The sequence below is a fragment of the Perognathus longimembris genome, chromosome 10, assembly GCF_023159225.1.
Source record: "Perognathus longimembris pacificus isolate PPM17 chromosome 10, ASM2315922v1, whole genome shotgun sequence".
Classification (NCBI taxonomy): Eukaryota; Metazoa; Chordata; class Mammalia; order Rodentia; family Heteromyidae; genus Perognathus; species Perognathus longimembris.
Window position 1 is genome coordinate 65107021 of NC_063170.1, and position 20033 is coordinate 65127053.

At 45.4% G+C, this 20033-nt stretch overlaps 1 protein-coding gene across 14 annotated transcripts in view; it reads left to right on the plus strand.

Annotated features, from left to right (window-relative positions):
- The window catches only part of Itpr1 (inositol 1,4,5-trisphosphate receptor type 1), a 292664-nt gene that overhangs the window by 123556 nt on the left and 149075 nt on the right, over positions 1–20033 (plus strand). For all 14 annotated transcript variants that reach the window (XM_048356179.1, XM_048356178.1, XM_048356180.1 and 11 more), the window contains 8 exons: positions 3513–3667; positions 9536–9635; positions 10850–11010; positions 11480–11621; positions 13919–14077; positions 16316–16488; positions 18353–18472; positions 18770–18964. In XM_048356179.1, coding sequence (XP_048212136.1) covers positions 3513–3667; positions 9536–9635; positions 10850–11010; positions 11480–11621; positions 13919–14077; positions 16316–16488; positions 18353–18472; positions 18770–18964 — 1205 coding nt within the window. The remainder of the gene's footprint in view (positions 1–3512; positions 3668–9535; positions 9636–10849; positions 11011–11479; positions 11622–13918; positions 14078–16315; positions 16489–18352; positions 18473–18769; positions 18965–20033) is intronic.

Sequence of the window (20033 nt, forward strand, 5' to 3'; positions counted from 1 at the left end):
AAGTACGAGCAAGAGCCTTCTTGTCTTCATGTGGTAGGGAGTGGCCGAATGAGCTGGAACCCCATTTAGGAAATAGTCACTGTGGCCACGAAGCACAGGGGAAGGGAAAACCTTGGGCTGCTCTGAACAAGGTCTTGTTCTGTGCCTTCCTTAAAGAAGTCCTATTCTTCTGTTTTCTGATTGGCTCAGGCTCTACCGGTCTTGATGCTCTTTCTTTGTGCCTACTGCGGTCTCCTCTCCTGGGTAGATACGTGTGGTGTCTCTTGGAATACTCTTGTTTTGGACCCATTGGTAGCCCACGTGGAAGTTGGCCTTTTATAAACAATGATCTTCTCTTTAACTCCACCGATGGCTTACTGAGGGTGAAATAGATAGTGTCCTTTCAGACGGTGGAGGGGGCGTGAGGCCTGGCACAGCTGGCTTCTGAGGAGACACTGTCGGTCCCTCTGGCCTTGCTTTCTACAAAGTCAGGAATAGGCTTTAGGGAATGATGTGGTTTGGAATTTTACTGCAAAATGGACTTTTCTTTGGAGACCATCTGGCTAAGTAATTGTAGGTACCCAGGGTTCCAGCGTCCCCGTTACTGGTTCAGGAATGCAGTGGTTGTGTTTGCTGGACATCGGGCATCCGTAAAACATTTTCTTGGCAGAGTGCTTCATTTAGAATTACAAAGACAAAAAACAACAACAACCCCCCCCCAAACACAAAACACAAAAGCAACCCAGATAGTTGCCCCCCTATTGACACATTGGGAGGAACTTGGGAATCTTGAGAGTGCTGTTTTCTTTTGTTGTTGTTTGTTTTTAGTAAAACTCACCAAAAAAACTGGAAGGGACTTCAACTAGCGCATCAACAAAAGGAGTTGGGATGGGCATATCTCAAAACGTAATTGTCTTTAGAAATTCTTGTGAATTCTGCATTAACGGTTAACTCTGGTTACATGTGGGCAGAATGTTGGCTTGAAAGAAACTCAGGAAGTGTATGTAAGAGTTCTCACCTGTGCGTGTATAAACTGGCTGGGGCCCGAGGCCATCTTTCTCCTTGCTTGCCTTGTCATTCTCACTTTGAGAGGCTCTTTTGAAACTATACCCTCAACAATTAATCTGGTTTAAAAAAACCCTGGCCTACTCTAGCTTTGGGCCAGTGTTCCTAGGAAGCCCATTGTAAAACCCCTCTCCATAGTTCCTATGCAGTTTGAACACTTGGCTTGGCTTTTTTTTTTTTTTTCATATGACATCTCTTGTCTTTGCCCTTTCTTTGTTTCAAGAGGACTGCCTTGGCGTGACTTGCCTCAGGTGACCTCTGTGCTGTCATCTGAAGTGACCGAGTAGGTCTCACATCAGCAGATAGGCGAGCTGATGACTGAGTGAGTCTCTGGGTACCGTGGGAGAAGGGGTGGCTCTTTCCTTAGTCCTCTCTTCTGTACAAGTGACATTTTTTTTTGTTTTAGTTGTATCTCAGCACTGGCATTTTCAGTGCCTTTGCATCTACCAGGACACCTGGGCAGTGCAGGAATTAGGACAGGTTTTACCACTGTCATTTGAAAGGGAAGAAGATGCCATTGTGAAATGGTCCTTCCGTAGGATGCACCTTAGACTCTCTCCAGGTTCAGTGGCCTTTCGATGGCGCAGGCTTCTCCAGGCCATGGAGGCAGGATGAAGAACAGGTGAGGTGTGGATGCGGGTGCATTGATTGCTCTGCCTACTCTGAGGCCGCTCCCCTCCCTCTCGCTCACAGATGGCAGAGGCGTGTGTGGACAGGGCTCTCACCCGTGCCCGTGAGGCCAGCAGCACAAAATTGGCTTCTGTGGGTGGGGGCATTAGTCCTGGAGGGTCCTGCACCCATCACCCTCTGCTTGGCTTGAACCTTGGACAAAAAAGCTAGAGTTGTGTGAGTTTGGGTGCAGTAGCATCTCAAATCTCTCCTGCTTGCTGATTCCTCAAGCCTTACTCGGCTGCGCTGTGTTCATCTTGAATATGGTGGCACACTCGGGCCTCTTGCTCGGTCCCTGGAGGGAGACCTAGGCCAGCTGGAGGCTGCTCTTCTCTGTCCACTCTACAAGTGCCTTCTTCCCGCTAGGTGGCAAACGCCAACTGCACACTGACCAGGGGAAGCCCCTTGCTCGGTGTCCTTTACAGATACAGTGGGCTCCGCACAGTCTCGGTTCTCTAGACCTGCTGCAGGGCTCTGCAGTGCCTTTGCCGGCCACAGCCAAACCCCATTCCTTGTCAGGTCAGAGTTGATGCTGGAAGTTACTTCGCAAGCAACAGTCTTGCTAAAGGAGAACAGGTGTTCCATGTTCTAAACTGAGGATGCAGATGTTGTTCTGCCGTTACTTTGGCATAGCAGGAATAAGTGTGGTGTGTGTGGGTAGTGGAGGGGGGTGCGTTGAGACAGGTCTAGCTCTGTTGCCCAGGCTGGTCTTGAACTCCTAGGCTCAAGTGATCCTCTTCCTTAACTCTCTGGTAGGTCCTGTAGTTACTGCAACAGGTGCATACACCACACCCAGCTATAAGAACTCTCAGTGACTGTGGCCTTCACGTCTAGATCTCAGACCCCATGGAGTTATTTTCTCTCTTGCCTTCTTCTTTGCCTTGATTTGACTTCGTGTTCTTGGATCTTGTGTCTTCCTGGTGCTTTCTCATTCCTGTTTGGAGAAGTGGTGATTCGGCTTGAGAAGCTAGCTAGGGTTGAGAGGATGTGGGGAGAGGGGATGATACAGCTGAATTTTCTAGAGAGTTACACATTAGAAAGCATCCTACATAGAGTCAGCAAGCTGAGAGGGAGCTTGCAGAGCCTTCCAGACAGAGCAGGTTCCTAGGCTAAAACTTCCTTAGGCCTATGCTCACCGGAGCCCAGAACACATATGTTTCTGTTTCCCAGGAGTACTTTGTCATTGTCAGCCTTTACTTTCAGGATTTTTTTCCCCATCTGAACCCAGATCCTGGCATAGAAGGAGAGGCCCTTTTCTTCGGCATCTGTGTCATGTTTTTCAAGGCTAGCAGACCTTGTCAGGTAGCCCTGTGCTCATTGGCCATGCTGGAGTTGGTGCTTATGAGGACCTCTTGGATTCAGTTTTCTCTTTTTGCTTTTCCTGGAAAGCAGCTGCCATGCTGTTGGTAGACACCTGTCACTGCAGAGGAACACAGCTGTGGGTGTACATTTCCACAGACTTAAGTTTCCTCAGGGTGCACTGTCCCCCCCCCCCCCCCCCCCCGCTACAAATGGCTATAGTTCTGCGAAGGTCCCTGTCATCTACAGCTACCTTTCCATGGCCATCCGTGATCACTCCACCTTGCTTAAGCATTTTTTATTGCGACAGAAGGAGGTTGAGAATAAATATTCTTGGCTCAGGTGGCTGGTTATCACTGTTCACAACAGAAATCGTGGTCCTTCTCCTGCGAACTGCTGACACTATTGTTTCTCCTCTGTTCCTGAGGATTGAGGAATGATGGTGGTGAGCGAAGGCTTTGACATGCAGAGGTCTTGACCAGATGACTTTGTGCCCTCAGGTGGACCCAGATCAGGACGCATCTCGGAGTAGGCTGCGAAATGCCCAAGAAAAGATGGTGTACTCCTTGGTCTCCGTGCCTGAAGGCAATGATATCTCCTCTATTTTCGAGCTGGACCCTACCACTCTCCGTGGAGGTGACAGCCTTGTCCCAAGGTATGATTGCAAAATGGCTTACTCCAAGGAAATCAGGGCTGGTCTTGTTGGTTTGCCCATTTCCTTGAAATCCAAATCATTATTGTCATTAGAATTGGCCAAACTTGGACTGAGTCATCACTATGGCATTTGATTTTCATATGGCTCATGAGTGGTAAATTGGATAAAAGCACCATACTGAGGTGAACATCAAACCTTAAGCCTAGGCAACTCAGCATGTATCTGTTACTCTCTTCTTCCTTCCTCAAACCGGGGCATTCTTTTTATCTAATGGACTAGACAAATGAGTAATTTTAGAAACTAGAGTACGTGAGATTTGCTGTGTGCATACTGAGTTTAACTTAAAGCAGTGAGAAATTAGACTCCTCTCCATTGATTAATTAATTTAACTTTTACTTTTCTTGCCCAGGAGTGCATTTTAATAACTGAACTATAAAATGGGAAAAAAGCATATGATTGACAAAGTCACCAGTCAGTATTAGTAATGGCCAGCATTGATTGAGTATTGGGTACATGCTAATTAAGCACAATGTTATAAACATATACTTACATTATATAATTTTGTTATCATAAGAAACCCTGTAAGGAATTATTATCCACCTTTTATAAATAAAGACATCGATTAGTAGAGAATTGAAAGAACTTAATCACAAGACAGACTCCTAAATGTCTGATAGATAGGGCTGTTTGGACAGTACTTCTTTTTTTGGTCAGTTATAGAGCTTGACCTCAGGGCCTGGGTACTGCCCCTGAGCTCTTTTGCTCAAGGCTTGCTTTCTAACACTTTGAGCCACAGCACCACTTCTGGTTTTCTGGTGGTTAATTGGAGATAACAATATCATGGACTTTCCTGCCTAGATTGGCTTTGAACCATGATCTTCAGATCTCAGCCTCCTGAGTAACTAGGATTACAGGTGTGAGCCAGCTAGGTGTGAGCACCCAGCTGTACAGTCCTTCTGATTGGCTTACACACTGTTAGTTGGTGGAAGTCCACCTAGCGTTTGTGGATCTTACGCAAGGGTATTCTCCTGAGAATTACTGGGTTTCGTTGTTTGTGTACACCTTGCCACTTTCCTACTCAGCCTGAGTGGGGCTTGAAACTCACATCTGTAGCTTAGGTCCTCCCCAGATTTTAGGAGGACCTTGTCTTTGGCTTAGTACTGTTGCTGGCCCTCTCCAAGGCTTCAGAGTTAATGCAATCCCACACAGAAGGCAACAAGGCCTTTCCTTACCATTCAGTCCATAGAGCGCCCCTTCTTAAACTCTTCAGGGTTGTTAATGCCTGGAGAGTCTGAGAAAGGCTAGAGATGCTCTTGCAGAGAGTCCCGAGTGTGGACACAGATTGCCTTTTCCAAGTCCAGAACCCTTGGCTTAAAAACTTCGTCTGACAGGGTCAATGATATCTTCCTGTAGTCCCAGCTACTTGCCAGGCTAAGCAAGGGGGTTGCTTGAATCTGTGCATTTGTGCCTAGTGTAGGCCACAGAGTGGAGGCTTATCTCTAAATACATACACACCCCAGACTTATTGTGCTATAATTTACCTATATGATGTGCTCACTTAATTGGTTGGGAGCACGTTAGCCGAATTGGTCAACCATCACCAAAATCAATTTTGGAGCATTTATACTAGCCCAGAAAAAAACCTTCACACTCATCAAGCCTGTCCTTAATCATCACATCATCACGTCATCAATCATCAAACCTACCCTCAGCCTCAGATTCATCTGAGGAACGGAGTCACATTTTAAGCGACTGGCTTCTGTTACTTAGAGGTGTTTTCAAGATTCATCTGCACATTGAAGCATATATCAGTATTTCACTTAGTTTTATCACTAAAAACATTCCACTGTTGTGCCTTTTATGCATCCACTTATTTGCTAGTGGTCATTTGAGTTGTTGGCACATTTGGCCTGTGACGCTCAGTGCTCCTGGAAAAGTCTCAGCACACATTTTTGTATGGACATTTATTTATTGTTTGCATGCACAATTTATCTTTCTCTGGAGTCTGTGCCTAGATGTAAAATCATAGGATCATATGGTAGCCGTGTTTCTTCTGAAAGCAGATGTACCATTCTCCTTTCCCTTCATCAGTTCGTGAAGGTTCCAGCTTCTGCATTCCCTCTGCCACTTGTTATTGTCTTTTTTTTATGTGAGCTATCCTAATTGGAATTTTTCTTAGGACTTCAGGGGATGACATTTATATGCTGTGCTAGATGTTAAAGTTGGTTAGGATGGAACAGAACAGAGCATGATTTAAAATGTCATATTGTTCCATCAGATACAGAAAGAATGAGGAGCTGGTTGGCCCGTGTTCTATTCCCCAGCAGTTTGAAAATCCCTGCGGCCATGTGGGAAAGGAAAGTTGAGATTTGAGGTCAGCTGGCAAAGCCATGCTGGCTGGTTAGAACCCCTGCTTCTGTGTTCCCCCTCTTTATTATCGTTTCTCCATCAGCTGACCGTCTTTGTGGACAGGTATGCTAGCCAGACTGATTGTAAACACAGAGGCAAGGGATTTTAGCTTGATGGAGAAAGTGTTCTGCACGGTGCCCCTGTTCACTCACCATCTTGAGCTAGCTCTGTTTTATAATTACTTATTCACGTTTGCTCTCGGTCAGCAGCTTCCGAGCCAGAAGAGAAGACCTCCAGTGCGCTGACCCTGGGAAGGCAGAGGGTCCTAGGAGTAGTGAGGCGCCCTGGCTCACTTTGGTAAATCCCTGCCAATTGGGAAGCTAAGATCATGAGGATTGCTGCTCAAGCCTAGCCAAGAAGTTTCCATGTCCGTCAGTAAAAGACTGAGTTGCATACCTGTCATCCCAGCTCTATGGGAAATGAACATAGGATTGAAGTCTGGGAAGCCTGGGTAAAAAGTGAGATGTTATTAGAAAAATAACAAGACCCCAAAAGAGCTAGGAGTATGGCTCAAGTGGTGGAGTGCCTGCCCGGCAAGTGAAGGCCCTAGTAGCACCAAAACAAAACCAACGGCAACCCCAAACAAAAACACCTCAGAAGTTATATGTTCCTTTCCCTGCATCTTAAAATTTATGCTGATTTTTTTTTGCTTGTTTGCAGATCAAAAAGTCTTAACTTTAGGTATATGAGCTTGGGTAAATGTTATCAACAAAAGCCTTTCTTAGATACTCACTGGTTGGAAGAATCTTGCCATACTAAAGTGAGAAGCACTTGGGATGTGCTAAACCATAATGGAGTCGCAGACGCGTAGATGAGATGCACACAATGAGCAGTGAGAGGGCTGGCGGCCCTGGGGCTCTTCTTGTCCTCATGCTGAGAGCAAGGCTTTTGAGTTAACAATTAGGAATGAGACCTTAGAGGAATTGCCTCTTGTGTCTTAAATGAAATTTGACAAGTAACTCTATAGAACGTTAACATCCAACTAAAAAGCTAAGCTCTCGCTTTGATTGTGCTTGAAAGTAAGCAAAAGTAACCAATTTACTCAGAAACACTGCACATCTTTAAGTTAAGTATCTTGTTACTTATTTTGTATTCCTGTCACTAAGTGACTGTCACTTGGGTTGCCCTCTTGTGGCCTTACTTGGAGGATTCAGGGCAGTCCGAGGGAGGAAGGCAGTGGAGGGAGGAAGGCAGGGGGCCTGCTGAAGACGCAGGTCTGATCTCCCCCGGCCTTTCCCATGACTCTGGTGTGCCACTGTGCTACATTACTTCTAGTATGAATGTTTTCCCTTCCTCCCTCTCCCACCCATCCCACCAACGGCAAACACTCCAGCTATAAATAATCTAAATTGTATACCTGTGACAGAACACTTCTATCACTGTCTGAGTCCCCCTTGATCATCTCTGAAGATGTGCTTTTAATATCTGTCTCCTGTTCGTCGGGTTGCTTGGCGTGCATTTATCTTATCCCACTCATGATGATGGTAGGCCCTTGAATGAAAGCCATTGTTTCTACTGCTTTTTTCTTTTTAATGAAAAGCTAAGTTGAAAAGCCTAGAAAGCTTCAAGCTTCTCTATGCTTGTTGTAGAAAAAGAAACAAGAAAAAATACCCGAAAACTATGTGAAGAACCAAGAAACAAGTAAAAAGAAAAAAAAAACTGACATCAATTTATCTGTCCAACTACTGCTAAAATTTTGGCTCATGTAATTGAGACAGTTCTTTGTACATGCAACAATAACATCTACTTTATAAAAAAATGAGACCATAAGCTGCATTGATCAGTTTTTTTATGGAACAGTACATTACATATGGGTTTCCAAGCAAATTGCTGTTAATTGTCATCATTTTAAGTAACTTTGTAGTATTCTATGCATGCAGTATAATTAATGAGTCTTTTACTGAGGCAGTGGACCGTCTGCATTTTTGTAATGATAGATAATACTTTCTTGAACATCTTAATGCACATTTTGTACCTGTGCAATTATCTCTTAAAGGAGAAGACTTTGAGACGGGATTGCTAGATTAAAAGATAGATATTTATTACACGTTATAAAATGCCAGACTCCTGACAGGCACACGTGGCTCCTTTCTGGAATGCTAGCTACCCAGAAGACTCACATCTGAGGGACAAAGTTTGAAGCAGCCTGAGCAAAACAGCCTATGAGGCTCCTCTTCCCTTCTATTAACCAGCAAAGAAGCTGGACTCGAAGGGTGGCTTGGGTAGTAGAATGCTAGCCTTGAGCAGAACTGAGTGAGAATAAAAGCCCTGAGTTTAAGCCCTGGAAGAACCAGCATGTGCGCATGCGCACACACACACATGAGCACACACACGTGAGCACACACACATGAGCACACACACACACACACACACACACACACACACACACACACACAGATGCCTTTCCAGAGTTCGCCTGATGACTGTTTCACCAATTTACCAAAGATGCACAGGGGCTTGGGACAGAGCTCATGCCTAGTGTAGGCTCCAAACAAAACAAAAGTAATAAACCCCCCCAAACTCAATAAGTAGAACTCATTTCCTTAAGCTCTTGTTGCTATTCCTATCAGTCTTGGAGATTCGTAGAATATGACGGGATAAAATGATTTGTTGTCTTAATTTGTGCACCACATTATATATTGAGAAGATTGACTGCACAACTTGTAATGCTAATCAGCCATTCATATTTTGTTATTAAATTACTGATTTATGTCCTTATCACATCTTAATTTCCACTATTCATGCCTTTCTTATTGATTTGTGGTATTCATTATATGTATGGATTAATCATTTTTAAATTCCTTTTTTATTTAAATAGTTATACAAAAGGATTAATAATCTTACATTTTGTGTTTCGCTCGTTTCTTGAGATTGTTCTTTTTTATCTTTGTGACTTACACGCGCGCACACACACACACACACACAACTTTCCCTGTAAAAGATATGACACTTAGCCTATGCAATAAAATATGTCCTTTTCCTTTACAATTTGAAGATCTTATACTTAATTAGATGCTTCAGAAAGTTTTCCTGACACAAAGTTAGTGAATATTTGCACATATTTTCTCCTAAGAACTTTATGATTTTGTTTTTGGCTTTATCGAGCCTTAGGAAAATCTTGTTTAACTTATCACTTATAACAAATGTTACTGCATACTTAGGAACTTGTACTTGGTTCTTGGTGCCATGTCTCATGTGGTATATACTATGTAATAACAGGACTTGCATTTAGAAATACAGATGATTGCAATCCTTTCATAGTCACTATAAATTACATTCTGTTACAAATTCATCAGAATGTGACTTGAGCCACCACAATGTGCCCCTCGGTGTGTATTGACCTGGGGATGCGGTGAGAACTGTTTGGCCTAGGTTTCTACTCTGATTAGTTATGTTGCAGACAAATGACTGTAGAGTCAACCCAAACATTCCTGTTCCTGGACCCTTTCTTCCCCTTAGGAACTCCTATGTCCGGCTCAGACACCTATGCACCAATACCTGGGTTCACAGCACAAACATTCCGATTGACAAGGAGGAGGAGAAGCCGGTGATGCTGAAGGTACGTGCCAGCACTGGCCGCCTGCCCAGGGTCGCCCGCTCCCAAATGGAAGGCCTCATTTGAGGACAAATAAGGGCATGTGGAATCTCTCCCTCCCCCCTACTCCTCCCTCTCTCCCTGCTTCTCTTCCCCACCCCCTCTCCTCTCTCTCCCCTCTCTCCCCTAGTCATGGCCAAACACAAATGCATTGAAAGAATTTTCTCCAAAGGACGTAGGTACAGCAAACTCAGGGCTTTTGAAATGCTCAGAGCCTTTTATTCCGTGGCTTTTGCCCTCGTGACTGAGCAGGTGCCTATATTTCATGTTTGTTCAGTGGATGATTTTGTCTAGGGGATGTTGCCTCACGTCTTGAGGCACATCACATTACTTGTTGATTTGCCCCAAATTTTAAATTTTTCTCCCTCCTCTATTTTAGAAGACACCTATGTTTCTTGAAAGTTCTCTGAATCCCCTTTTACCTTCTCTTCCTTCCTTTGCTTCCCATTGTCTGTAAGTTTATAGAGACTAAATACATACATATGGGATATTCTTTGGAAAGATGCTTTCATATATTTGTTTTTGTTGAAGAAGGTTATTGGCTTCTTTGTTATATTTTCATGAACATTGCCAGGTTAATAGGAGAATTGGACAAATGATTATATCATTACAGTGATATATTGTAATACTGTCTAGAGTCTGTAAATACCATATTCCATATATACTTTTTTGATTGTTAAAGATATCTTTTACAAGAATCTTACATATTACATATCGTACTTGAAACTATAAAAATCACAGCAGTGCCCTCTTTTCTTCCTCACTGTTCTCCAGAGATAACACCTGTTAACCATTTGGAATGCATCATTCCAGAGGTGTGCCTGTATATTGTTGGTGTGTGTGTGTCTGTGTGTTTGTGTGTGTATGTATATTCACATACACACATATACATACATATAAATCTTTAAAGTAGTTTAACAAAGTAGTTGCCATTCAACAAATCAGCTTATGAATACAGCATCAACATTCTCACTCGTCCCTCCCAACCCACCCCCTCCTTACTTTTCTTAATTTTGTAGGATTTACATTGAGTTGTTTTTTTTTACAGTTTTTTAATCGCGCCCCCCCCACTCCATTGTTGGTCTCTTAGCTCCAAGATAGCTCAAACAGAGTCAGTAATCACTCATGCCTCACACCATCCACCCAAGATTGTCCTACAAAGATCACTTGAATTTCAGATTGGCACCTCGCCCGTGAAGGAGGATAAGGAGGCCTTCGCCATTGTTCCTGTGTCTCCCGCTGAAGTTCGGGACCTGGATTTTGCCAATGATGCCAGCAAGGTGCTAGGCTCCATTGCCGGGAAGCTGGAAAAGGGCACCATCACCCAGAATGAAAGACGGTGAGAGCCCCTGTGTGTGCACTCCTCCTCCCCCCCCAGGAGAGTCCCTGTGTGTGTGCCCCACCCCCCAGCAGTGTTCTTCTCCTGTGGATTTGGGCAGTGTCCTGCCAGGGGGAGAGAGTGCAGCGCCACGGCCCTGTGTGAGGTAGTGAGTGGGTCTGAACACTCGTGGTGGCTTCCATGGAAAATGGCTAGAAACTGAGTATCTCCCTTTCTGTGTCTCACACAGTTCTGGAGTTACTTTATTAATAAGTGTTAGGAGGTAGAGATACTCATTTTGTGGAGGGTCATCCTATATGGAAAACAGTATGTGATGTGTTTCCATCCTTGTAATATGTGGCCTTGGCTGTGGATTGCAAGATAACCGGAAAGAGTAGATCCCAGCTTGCTTCATTGGTTCATGAGGCCTGAAGGCTTTCAAGGGGAACCTGGAGCACTGTCTCTAATATTGACTCTTTTTCCTCCTAAGCTCTGTAACGAAGCTGCTGGAGGACCTGGTTTACTTTGTCACTGGTGGAACTAACTCTGGCCAGGACGTGCTTGAAGTTGTCTTCTCCAAGCCCAACAGAGAACGGCAGAAGCTGATGAGAGAGCAGAACATTCTCAAGCAGGTGGGTAGACTGGGGGGAATCCCTGAGATGACAGCTGCTCAAGGCACATGATCCTTCCGCCTAGAAGCCTTGACAGTGGGTATGTAGGAATGGAACTTACTTTTCTCAGAGTTCTGAGTTCACAGCAGACTTAAAGGTTAAGCACAGATAGCTCCCCTCCCCCTTTCCCACTGTCAAAATCCTGCAGGGGACCAGAACAGATGTTCTATCAGTGAGCCCAAAGGGGAGGTCGGCACCACCTGAAGTCCTTGTCTGCTCCTGGTATGGTACATGCAGATGGGTTTTGGTGAGCATCTTCCATGATGAGGAGCTTGTGATGGAACAGAACTACTTCCTGCCTGTTGGCCAGGAAGCAGACAACAGAAGCGTGCTTTTATAACAGGGAAGTTCTGCGTCCTGCAGTGAACGAGTCCACTCATCAGGTCGGAGCTCTCATGATTCACCACCACCCACCCCCCTCAGAATACGGTTGCATTGAGGATCAGGCTTTCCCTACAAGAGTGTTGGAGGCACATGGATGATCCAGACTGTCCTAGCTCCAGCTTAAGCTGGTATAAAGACAAATTAGAGGCAGGAGGTGACAGATTCAGGGCACAGGAAGCACGCAGAGATACGTCCGGTAGACCCTTGCCCTCTGAAGGCCTGTAGTTCCACAGAGACCACCACAGAAAAACCCAGAATGTTCAGGATTGAGTTCAGTCTGTGCTTGGTTCATGTATTTCCCCATAACGTCCCTAAGCTCCTGCGGAATACATGGCTTCTTTCGACAAAGCCAATGTTTTCACTTGAATCACATAAGTACTTCACAAGCTCTTTTTGGTTTGGGAAGATTACCATAACTTATATCACAATTTGTCTTTTGAGAGGCACATTTTCACAGAGTTAAGGGCAGGAAAAACAGGAGCTCACGGGACCATATAAACACAGCTATTAATAACATGTATTGTTGTTAACCACACTTGTTCAAAATCATGTGTCATAAATCAAGGAGCAAGATGAGCTTACTGTACCGCACAGTGCTCTAAAGCTGTAAAAGATTTAGCTACAATTCTTACCTTTAAAAATTCCTGGCTCTGCCAATGTTAAAAGAGAAACAAGGCCCACATTCTCCATGAGAATTTGGCCTTTGGGATTCCTATTTCCTGTTAGTCTATGATATACAAAATTCATGTTTCAACGAGGTTTTAAGGCCAAGAATAAATTGTGTCCAGCTGTTCCATGCATTGAGTCCAGATTAGGGCTCTGCCTTAATGTCTGGGCCCATTCCTACAAGGGCAAGTCATATCTTTGATGTAAATAATATTCTTGGTATTTTTACCGGTATTACACTGAAATTAACTTTGGCCATAATCTACTGCTCTGAAGTATCCACTGAGAAGAATTACATTAAAAAAATCTTATTAAGATTGTAGTCTAGGAGACACCAATATCTAGCAGCCTTGAGAAAGTGCTCTGAGGTTTTAGACTCTCAAATGTAATAAAATTTGAGGTTCTCTATGTGGCTTTTTCTTTCTTTTTTCTTTTTTGCCAGTCCTGGGGCTTGAACTCAGGGCCTAAGCACTGTCCCTGGCCTCTTTTTGCTCAAGGCTAGCATTCTACCTCTTGAGCTACAGCACCACGTCTGGCTTTTTCTGGGTATGTGGTACTGAGGCATCGAACCCAGGGCTTCATGCATGCTAGGCAATCACTCCACCACTAAGCCACCTTCCCAGTCCCTCTCTGTGGCTTTTTTGTAGCTTAAACTGCAGAGGGATTTGCCAGTTATAGGTGTTGAGAATGGTGACTCGTGTGACCAGGGTCAACTGACTTGTATTAGTAGAGGGTGGGACGGAGTCTCAGGAAGCAAGGGGCAATGGTTCCCAAACTGTTAGGAAGGAGCTGGTCAGCAATTTGCAAGGTCAGCGTGTACCTGGCAGGCATGTGCAGGCAGCTCAGCCCAGAATTCCCACTGTGGGCATGTCTAAAAACCCAGTTTCACCGAGGTTCTCCATTCTGAGCTAAGGGCCTCTGACCCATGCTGCCCGACTTGGCTTTCCCTCCCCGGCAGAAGGGAAACAGGGGTGTGGCTCCACGCTGGCTTCCACCCAGCCCTGTCTGCTCTTACTTTGCGCTGAACACCACCCCATTGTGAGGACCTCCTAGGGCCCCAGGGGTGGGATTGGCAGGGACCCAGGCCCACCCGAGTTCATGCCAGTGCTGTGTTTTGATAGACATCAATTCCCGGTGGACTCCAGCCACCAGTGCAGTGGTGTTTCCTGCAAGAGCCCCCGTGATGGCAGTCTTCACTGTTCCCACAGATCTTCAAGTTGTTGCAAGCCCCCTTCACGGACTGCGGGGATGGCCCCATGCTGCGGCTGGAGGAGCTGGGGGACCAGCGGCACGCTCCCTTCAGACACATCTGTCGTCTCTGCTACAGGGTCCTGAGGCACTCGCAGCAAGACTACAGGAAGAACCAGGTGCGGATTCGAGTGGACGGGGGGTTCACAAGCTTTGCTCCTGCGTTCTGGGTGTCGTGTGCTTGCATACTTAGTCATTGGAGAGCATTGGAGAGCAGCTCAGTGTTAAGTTTGCTCCTGAAGAGGCGTCCCATGCTGGGTGTGAGCCTGGGAGGAATGAATACCTGTTAGAGAACCCTTAAGGAAGATAACTGGAGAAGCTCACATGTACGGTTCTTAGGTGCCAATAAGAAAAACAGAGACTAAGAATTCCTCCACTACTGCAGCTACCTTTTTTGTTTTCAAAGTATGTGTGTACATTTCCTTTTTTCCCCCTAGTACTGAGATTTGAACTTAAGTCCTTGCTTTCACTAGGCAAGTGCTCTACCCCTTGAGACACACCTCCAGTTCTGCCTTTTTGTTAGTTAATTAGAACTAAGAGTCCTGGGGATTTGTCTAGTTCCAAACAACACTCCTAAGATCTCATTCTCCTGTGCAGCTAAGATCACATTTGTGACCCACCAGTACCTAGACATTTATTATATTTTTTAATGACATACTCCCTTAAAGGCTGAGGGGCTAAAATCATTCCAAGTTTGTATTAAAGATCAAGTAAAATATCTTTCTTCTTTCCTGTCCCCCTTTATGTCCTCTATCTTTGCTGTTCACTTCTTTATTTGGATTGTAGCTTGTGTTGGATGACATTCGAAGTGATTGTACACACATATGTATGTATATATATGTGCATATGTGTATATGTATATTATATGTATATATATCTACATACATATATATTTTGTATCCCTCCCATTCTCAGATGGCACTGGAGAGATCTTGTTCTGCTCCTCTCTTCATACGGGTGGGGATACCTCAGGGCCTGTAGCTTGTGCCAAGCCATGCTGCTCAGACCTGAGGAAACAAAGCAGGTTCCTCTTGTTCCCAGGACATAGAAATTAATGAAAAAACATAGTTAAAGCCAGTTTTGAGGGCCATGTGAACTTGGAGCAAGCGAACTGTCTTTTTTCTCCTGGGCAGGAAAATGTTGTTGTTGTTTTTTTTGTTGTTGTTGTTGTAGTTGTTGATTTTCTTGTTTTAGTTTTTTTTTTTTTCCTCAAATTTTTATTATCAAACTGACGTACAGAGAGGTTACAGTATCATACGTTGGGCATTGGATACATTTCTTGTACTGTTTGTTGCCTTGTCCCTCATGCCCCCCTCCCTCCCCCCCTTTCCCTCCCCCCCCCCAGGTGTTCAGTTCACTTACACCAAACAGTTTTGCAAGTATTGCTCTTGTAGTTATTTCTCTTTTTTTACCCTGTGTCTCTCGAATTTGGTATTTTTTTAATGGAACCCAGAACCATACATGTGCTTACAAATACTGGGTTACTGAGCTACATGCCCAGCCCAGAGAAATACCTTTGAATAGAAATCAACAACAATTCATAAGAGGCTTCCTTGGGTTAAAAATTATTTTTGCTGGGTGCTGGTGGCTTACACCTGTAAATCTAGCTACTCAGCAGCCTGAGATCTGAGGGTCGCGGTTCAAAATGAACCCAGGCAAAGTTTGTGAGACTCTTATCTCCAATTAACCACCAAAAAACTGGAAGTGACACTGTGGCTCAAATGGTAGAGTTCTAGCCTTGAGCTGAAGAGCTCAGGGACAGTGCCCAGGCCCCAGAGTTCAAGCCCCACAACTGACAATAAATAAAGTAAAAATTATTTTTATGGGATGTGATGGCTAGTCCCAAAAGAGGGAAATTACAAATCATTTCATATGCTCTATGAGTATAGTGGATTGGCTTAGGTGTTCCTGACTTTTTCTGTTACCCATTGACTTTAAGATGAATTCTTGCTCCAAAAAAAGAAAACAAAATAGATAATATTGTTCTGAATGTCCAGGTAGGTGTAATCTGTATGTATTCAGCAGTGCGGGGGGGGGTTTACATAATTAATAAGTCCTCTTTGAAATCACTTCATAAGAGCTTTTGACCTTTTTTGAAAAGATAAACCATCTAGGTTCGAATTTATACTGCATGCACTTAAAATATCCCTATGCGAATGTCAGGATCATTGCGTTTGGGTGGCAGGTATAATAAAATACAGGCTGTGAAGGAGCGTGTCACCCTTGTCCTAGAGAAAGATAGACGACTGCAATTTGCCCGTGGAGCTCTAGTCCTCGTCAGGGATGCTGGGCTTTCCTGTTGTTCACGTGGTCTGCACCGTCTTCATATCTTCCCTTTTCTTCTCTCTCCCTTGCAGGAGTACATAGCCAAGCAGTTTGGCTTCATGCAGAAACAGATTGGCTATGATGTGCTGGCAGAAGACACCATCACTGCCCTACTCCACAACAACCGGAAACTCCTGGAGAAGCACATCACCGCTGCGGAGATTGACACTTTTGTCAGTCTTGTGCGAAAGAACAGGGAGCCCAGGTGAGGTGCCCGCGGGGCAGATGGTGCCGTGCGCTCTGTGCGTTTTAGATGCGGTAACTTAGCTGGTCCTGGTGTTTCCACTAGGCTCGATGGCCTTGGGGCTACTGGTGGGTGGCAGGCTTGATTAGCAGGAGGGCCTCATGCGGCTCTTTGATGAGTAGTGGCAAGAACACAGTATGGGAACAAGACTCCTCCCCTCATCCGCTAAACACGGTCAGCCATTTGACAAGAATTCACATCTGTGACGTGCCTGGCACACGGAGATGCACAGGAAATGACAATGGCTATGGGCATTTGTCCTTCACTCTTTAGATCATGCCCCTTTGTTTTCTGTGTTCTAGGCTTGTCTCGCTCAACATTATTTGTTCGAGTTCTGACCATTTCCCTGCAAATAACAATATTTCACCATTCCTAATTGTTATGTAGTATTCCATTGTGTATAGGTACCATATTTTTTGGATCCATTCGTCTGTGGAGGGGCTTCTGGGTTGTTTCCATATTTTGGCTATTGTGGATTGTGCCACGATAAACATGGAAGTACAAATGTCTTTTGGATATCTTGGGGTTTGCTGTTTAGGATAGATGCCTAGGAGTGGTATGGCTGGGTCATAGGGTAGGTCTATATTGAGCTTTTTGAGAAACCTCCATACTGTCCTCCAAAGTGGTTGTACTAATTTGCACTCCCACCAACAATGGAGAAGGGTTCCTCTTTCCCCGCACCCCATCCAGCATTTGTTGTTGCCTGAGTTCAGAGTATAGGCCATTCTAACTGGAGTGAGGTGGTATCTCAGGGTTGTTTTTATTTGCATTTCCTTTACTACCAGGGATGTTGAGCATTTCCTCATGTGTTTCTTTGCGATTTTTATCTCTTGTGAAGTCTCTCTTTAGCTCCTTTGCCCATTTTCTAATAGGTTTATTGGGCTTGGAGGGGCTTAGTTTTTTGAGTTCTCTGTAGATGACAGATATCAGGCCTTTGTCTGTTGCTGTGCTGGTAAATATCCTTTCCCATATCGTTGGCTGCCTTTCTATTTTGGTGCCTATGACCTTAGCTGTGCAGAAACTTTTTAATTTGTAGTAGTCCCATTGGTCAAGTCTTTCCCCTATTTGTTGTGCCCCTGGGACTCTATTCAGGAAGTTCCTTCCTGCTTCACTCACTCTTTAGAACACTTTCCCCAGTGTTATCATTAACAGCCTTTAGCAGACTTAGTTGTCACTTGAGTGTTTGATTATAAGCTAATGAATTCTATATACCTCCTCTCTCACATGGCCTGGCCCCCTTGCCTCCACTCCCTCCCTATGTCTTCCCTCTTCTCTTCTTCTCATTAGGAGCATTTCAGGTGATGCAGGAAGCTGTTCCTAGCATGGGTGTCACCGGAGAGTAGATAGGGCTGCTTCAACAATGACTGCTGCTGTCAAAATGAGCGGCCTTTCCTGGACCACTCACACACCAGGCTGAGGACTCAGTTACCGTGTCAGTTCCCCAGGCTGCTCCTCAGAAATGACACTGGCTCCTCTCTGTGTATGAGAAACTGGAGCATGGATCCAAGTAACGGTCCCAATAGAACACATCTAGTTCTAGCCTGGACAACCACGTGTCCACAGCCTGGCCCCAAGCGCTCGTGGAGGCCCCATCTCTACCATGTCTTCCTCTGTGACCTTTCCTGTGCTGCTCTTCCCTCTTCGTTTTGGCCCTGTCACCTCTTCATTGACCACTGTCACCACCATCAGCTTTACTCTGTGCCCCTGTGGGCCCCGGCGTCAAAGCCCACGGCGTCCCTGACCTGTGGATCTGTCTGCATGGGGAAGAAGCAGACCTTTCCCTGCTTACTCTGCTGAAGATGCCTTGTTCTCCCCTCTCTGGTAGGTTCCTAGATTACCTCTCCGACCTGTGTGTGTCCATGAACAAGTCGATTCCGGTGACCCAGGAGCTGATTTGTAAAGCTGTGCTGAACCCCACCAATGCAGACATCCTCATTGAGACCAAGTGAGTGGGGCTGTCAGACAGGGAGGGATGCACCAAGTGCGCCTCGGGGGAGAGGACGCTGGTGAGGAGGGAGATGTATTGTTCAGGGATGTTTGTGCTTGCAGGTAATAAAACTTAAGCCCTCTGTTTCTGAGGAAGCTAGATTTCGTTGTCCTTTTGTTGTTGTTGTTTTAGGGGATGGGCATCTGATGTTGTAGCCCAGGCAGGCCTTGAGCTTGTGATCCTCTTGCCTCAGTTTCCGGGATGCTAGATTTCAAAGGAGCTCAAAGCTGAGCTCTCTCTTCTCGTCCTTTCTAGGTTGGTTCTTTCTCGTTTTGAATTTGAAGGCGTTTCTACTGGAGAAAATGCTCTGGAGGCAGGAGAAGATGAGGAAGAGGTGTGGCTATTTTGGAGGGACAGCGACAAAGAAATTCGTAGTAAGAGCGTCCGGGAATTGGCCCAGGATGCTAAAGAAGGACAAAAGGAAGACCGAGATGTTCTCAGCTACTACAGGTGAGTGGGAGACCTGCGCTTTGGTTGGGCCCCCAAAGGGCAGCCCTCAGGAACATTACTGATTTGATCATTATAAGGAATCACATGGTGTCGGTTGATAAGATTCTTGCAAAAAGATGTGTTTTGTGAGTGAGTTTAGAGTGTAAGATTTCGTTGCTCCTTCGTCCACTGGTGTCCGGGTGTCTCTGCCTCAGGAGGCGGAGGAGCAGCAGCCCCTCGTGGAGCTGCTCCTTACACAGCACAGCGCATGTCTATTCAGGTTGAGGGTCAGACTGCCAGCTGGGCACCAGTGGCTCATCCATGTAGTCCTAGCTACTCACAGCACTGAGACCTGACAGTCACGCTTGGAAGCCAGTCCGGGTAGGAAGGTCTGTGGAATCCTACCTCCAGTTAATCACCCAAAGGCTGAAAGAAGAGATGTGGCTCGTGTGGTAGAGCTCTAGCCTGGAGCTAAAAAGCTCAGGGAGCCAAGGGGTGCTAGTGGCTCATACCTCTAACCCCAGTAACTCAGGAGGATCGTGTGGTTCGAAGTGAGCCTGGGCAGGAAAGTCTGTGAGACTCTATCTCCAACTAACCACCATAAAACCAAAAGTGGTGCCATGGCTTAAAGTAAGAGAGGGCTAGCATTGAGTGAGAAAGCTAGAGAACAGTGCCGAGGCCCTGGGTTCAAGCCCCGTGACTGACCAAGCTCAGGGACAGTGCTTAGGCTTTGGAGTTCCAGCCCCTGGACTTGCATATGTGTGTATGCGAGCATGTGTGTGCACATGCGTGCACTCATACAGACAGATCAGACTCAGTTCACACTATGTGGGTTCAAATCCTGACTTCCTTCCTTATGAAGTGTTCACTTTGGTCGTTTGATTTTACGTTTACAGGTTCACTTGCGCCCATCCTGGGCCACCAGTCTGCCTCTCCCAATTACCTCCTCCTTCCCCTGTGTCTTCCGGACTCCAGTTTTAAGTCTTGTTCCTTCTGCCCCTGGAAGGGAAGGGTTAGGGGGAAAGAGGGAAGTGAGCCCTTGTATTATAGGGAAGGGCAATAAAAGCATTGTTTCCAGCATTTTAAAATA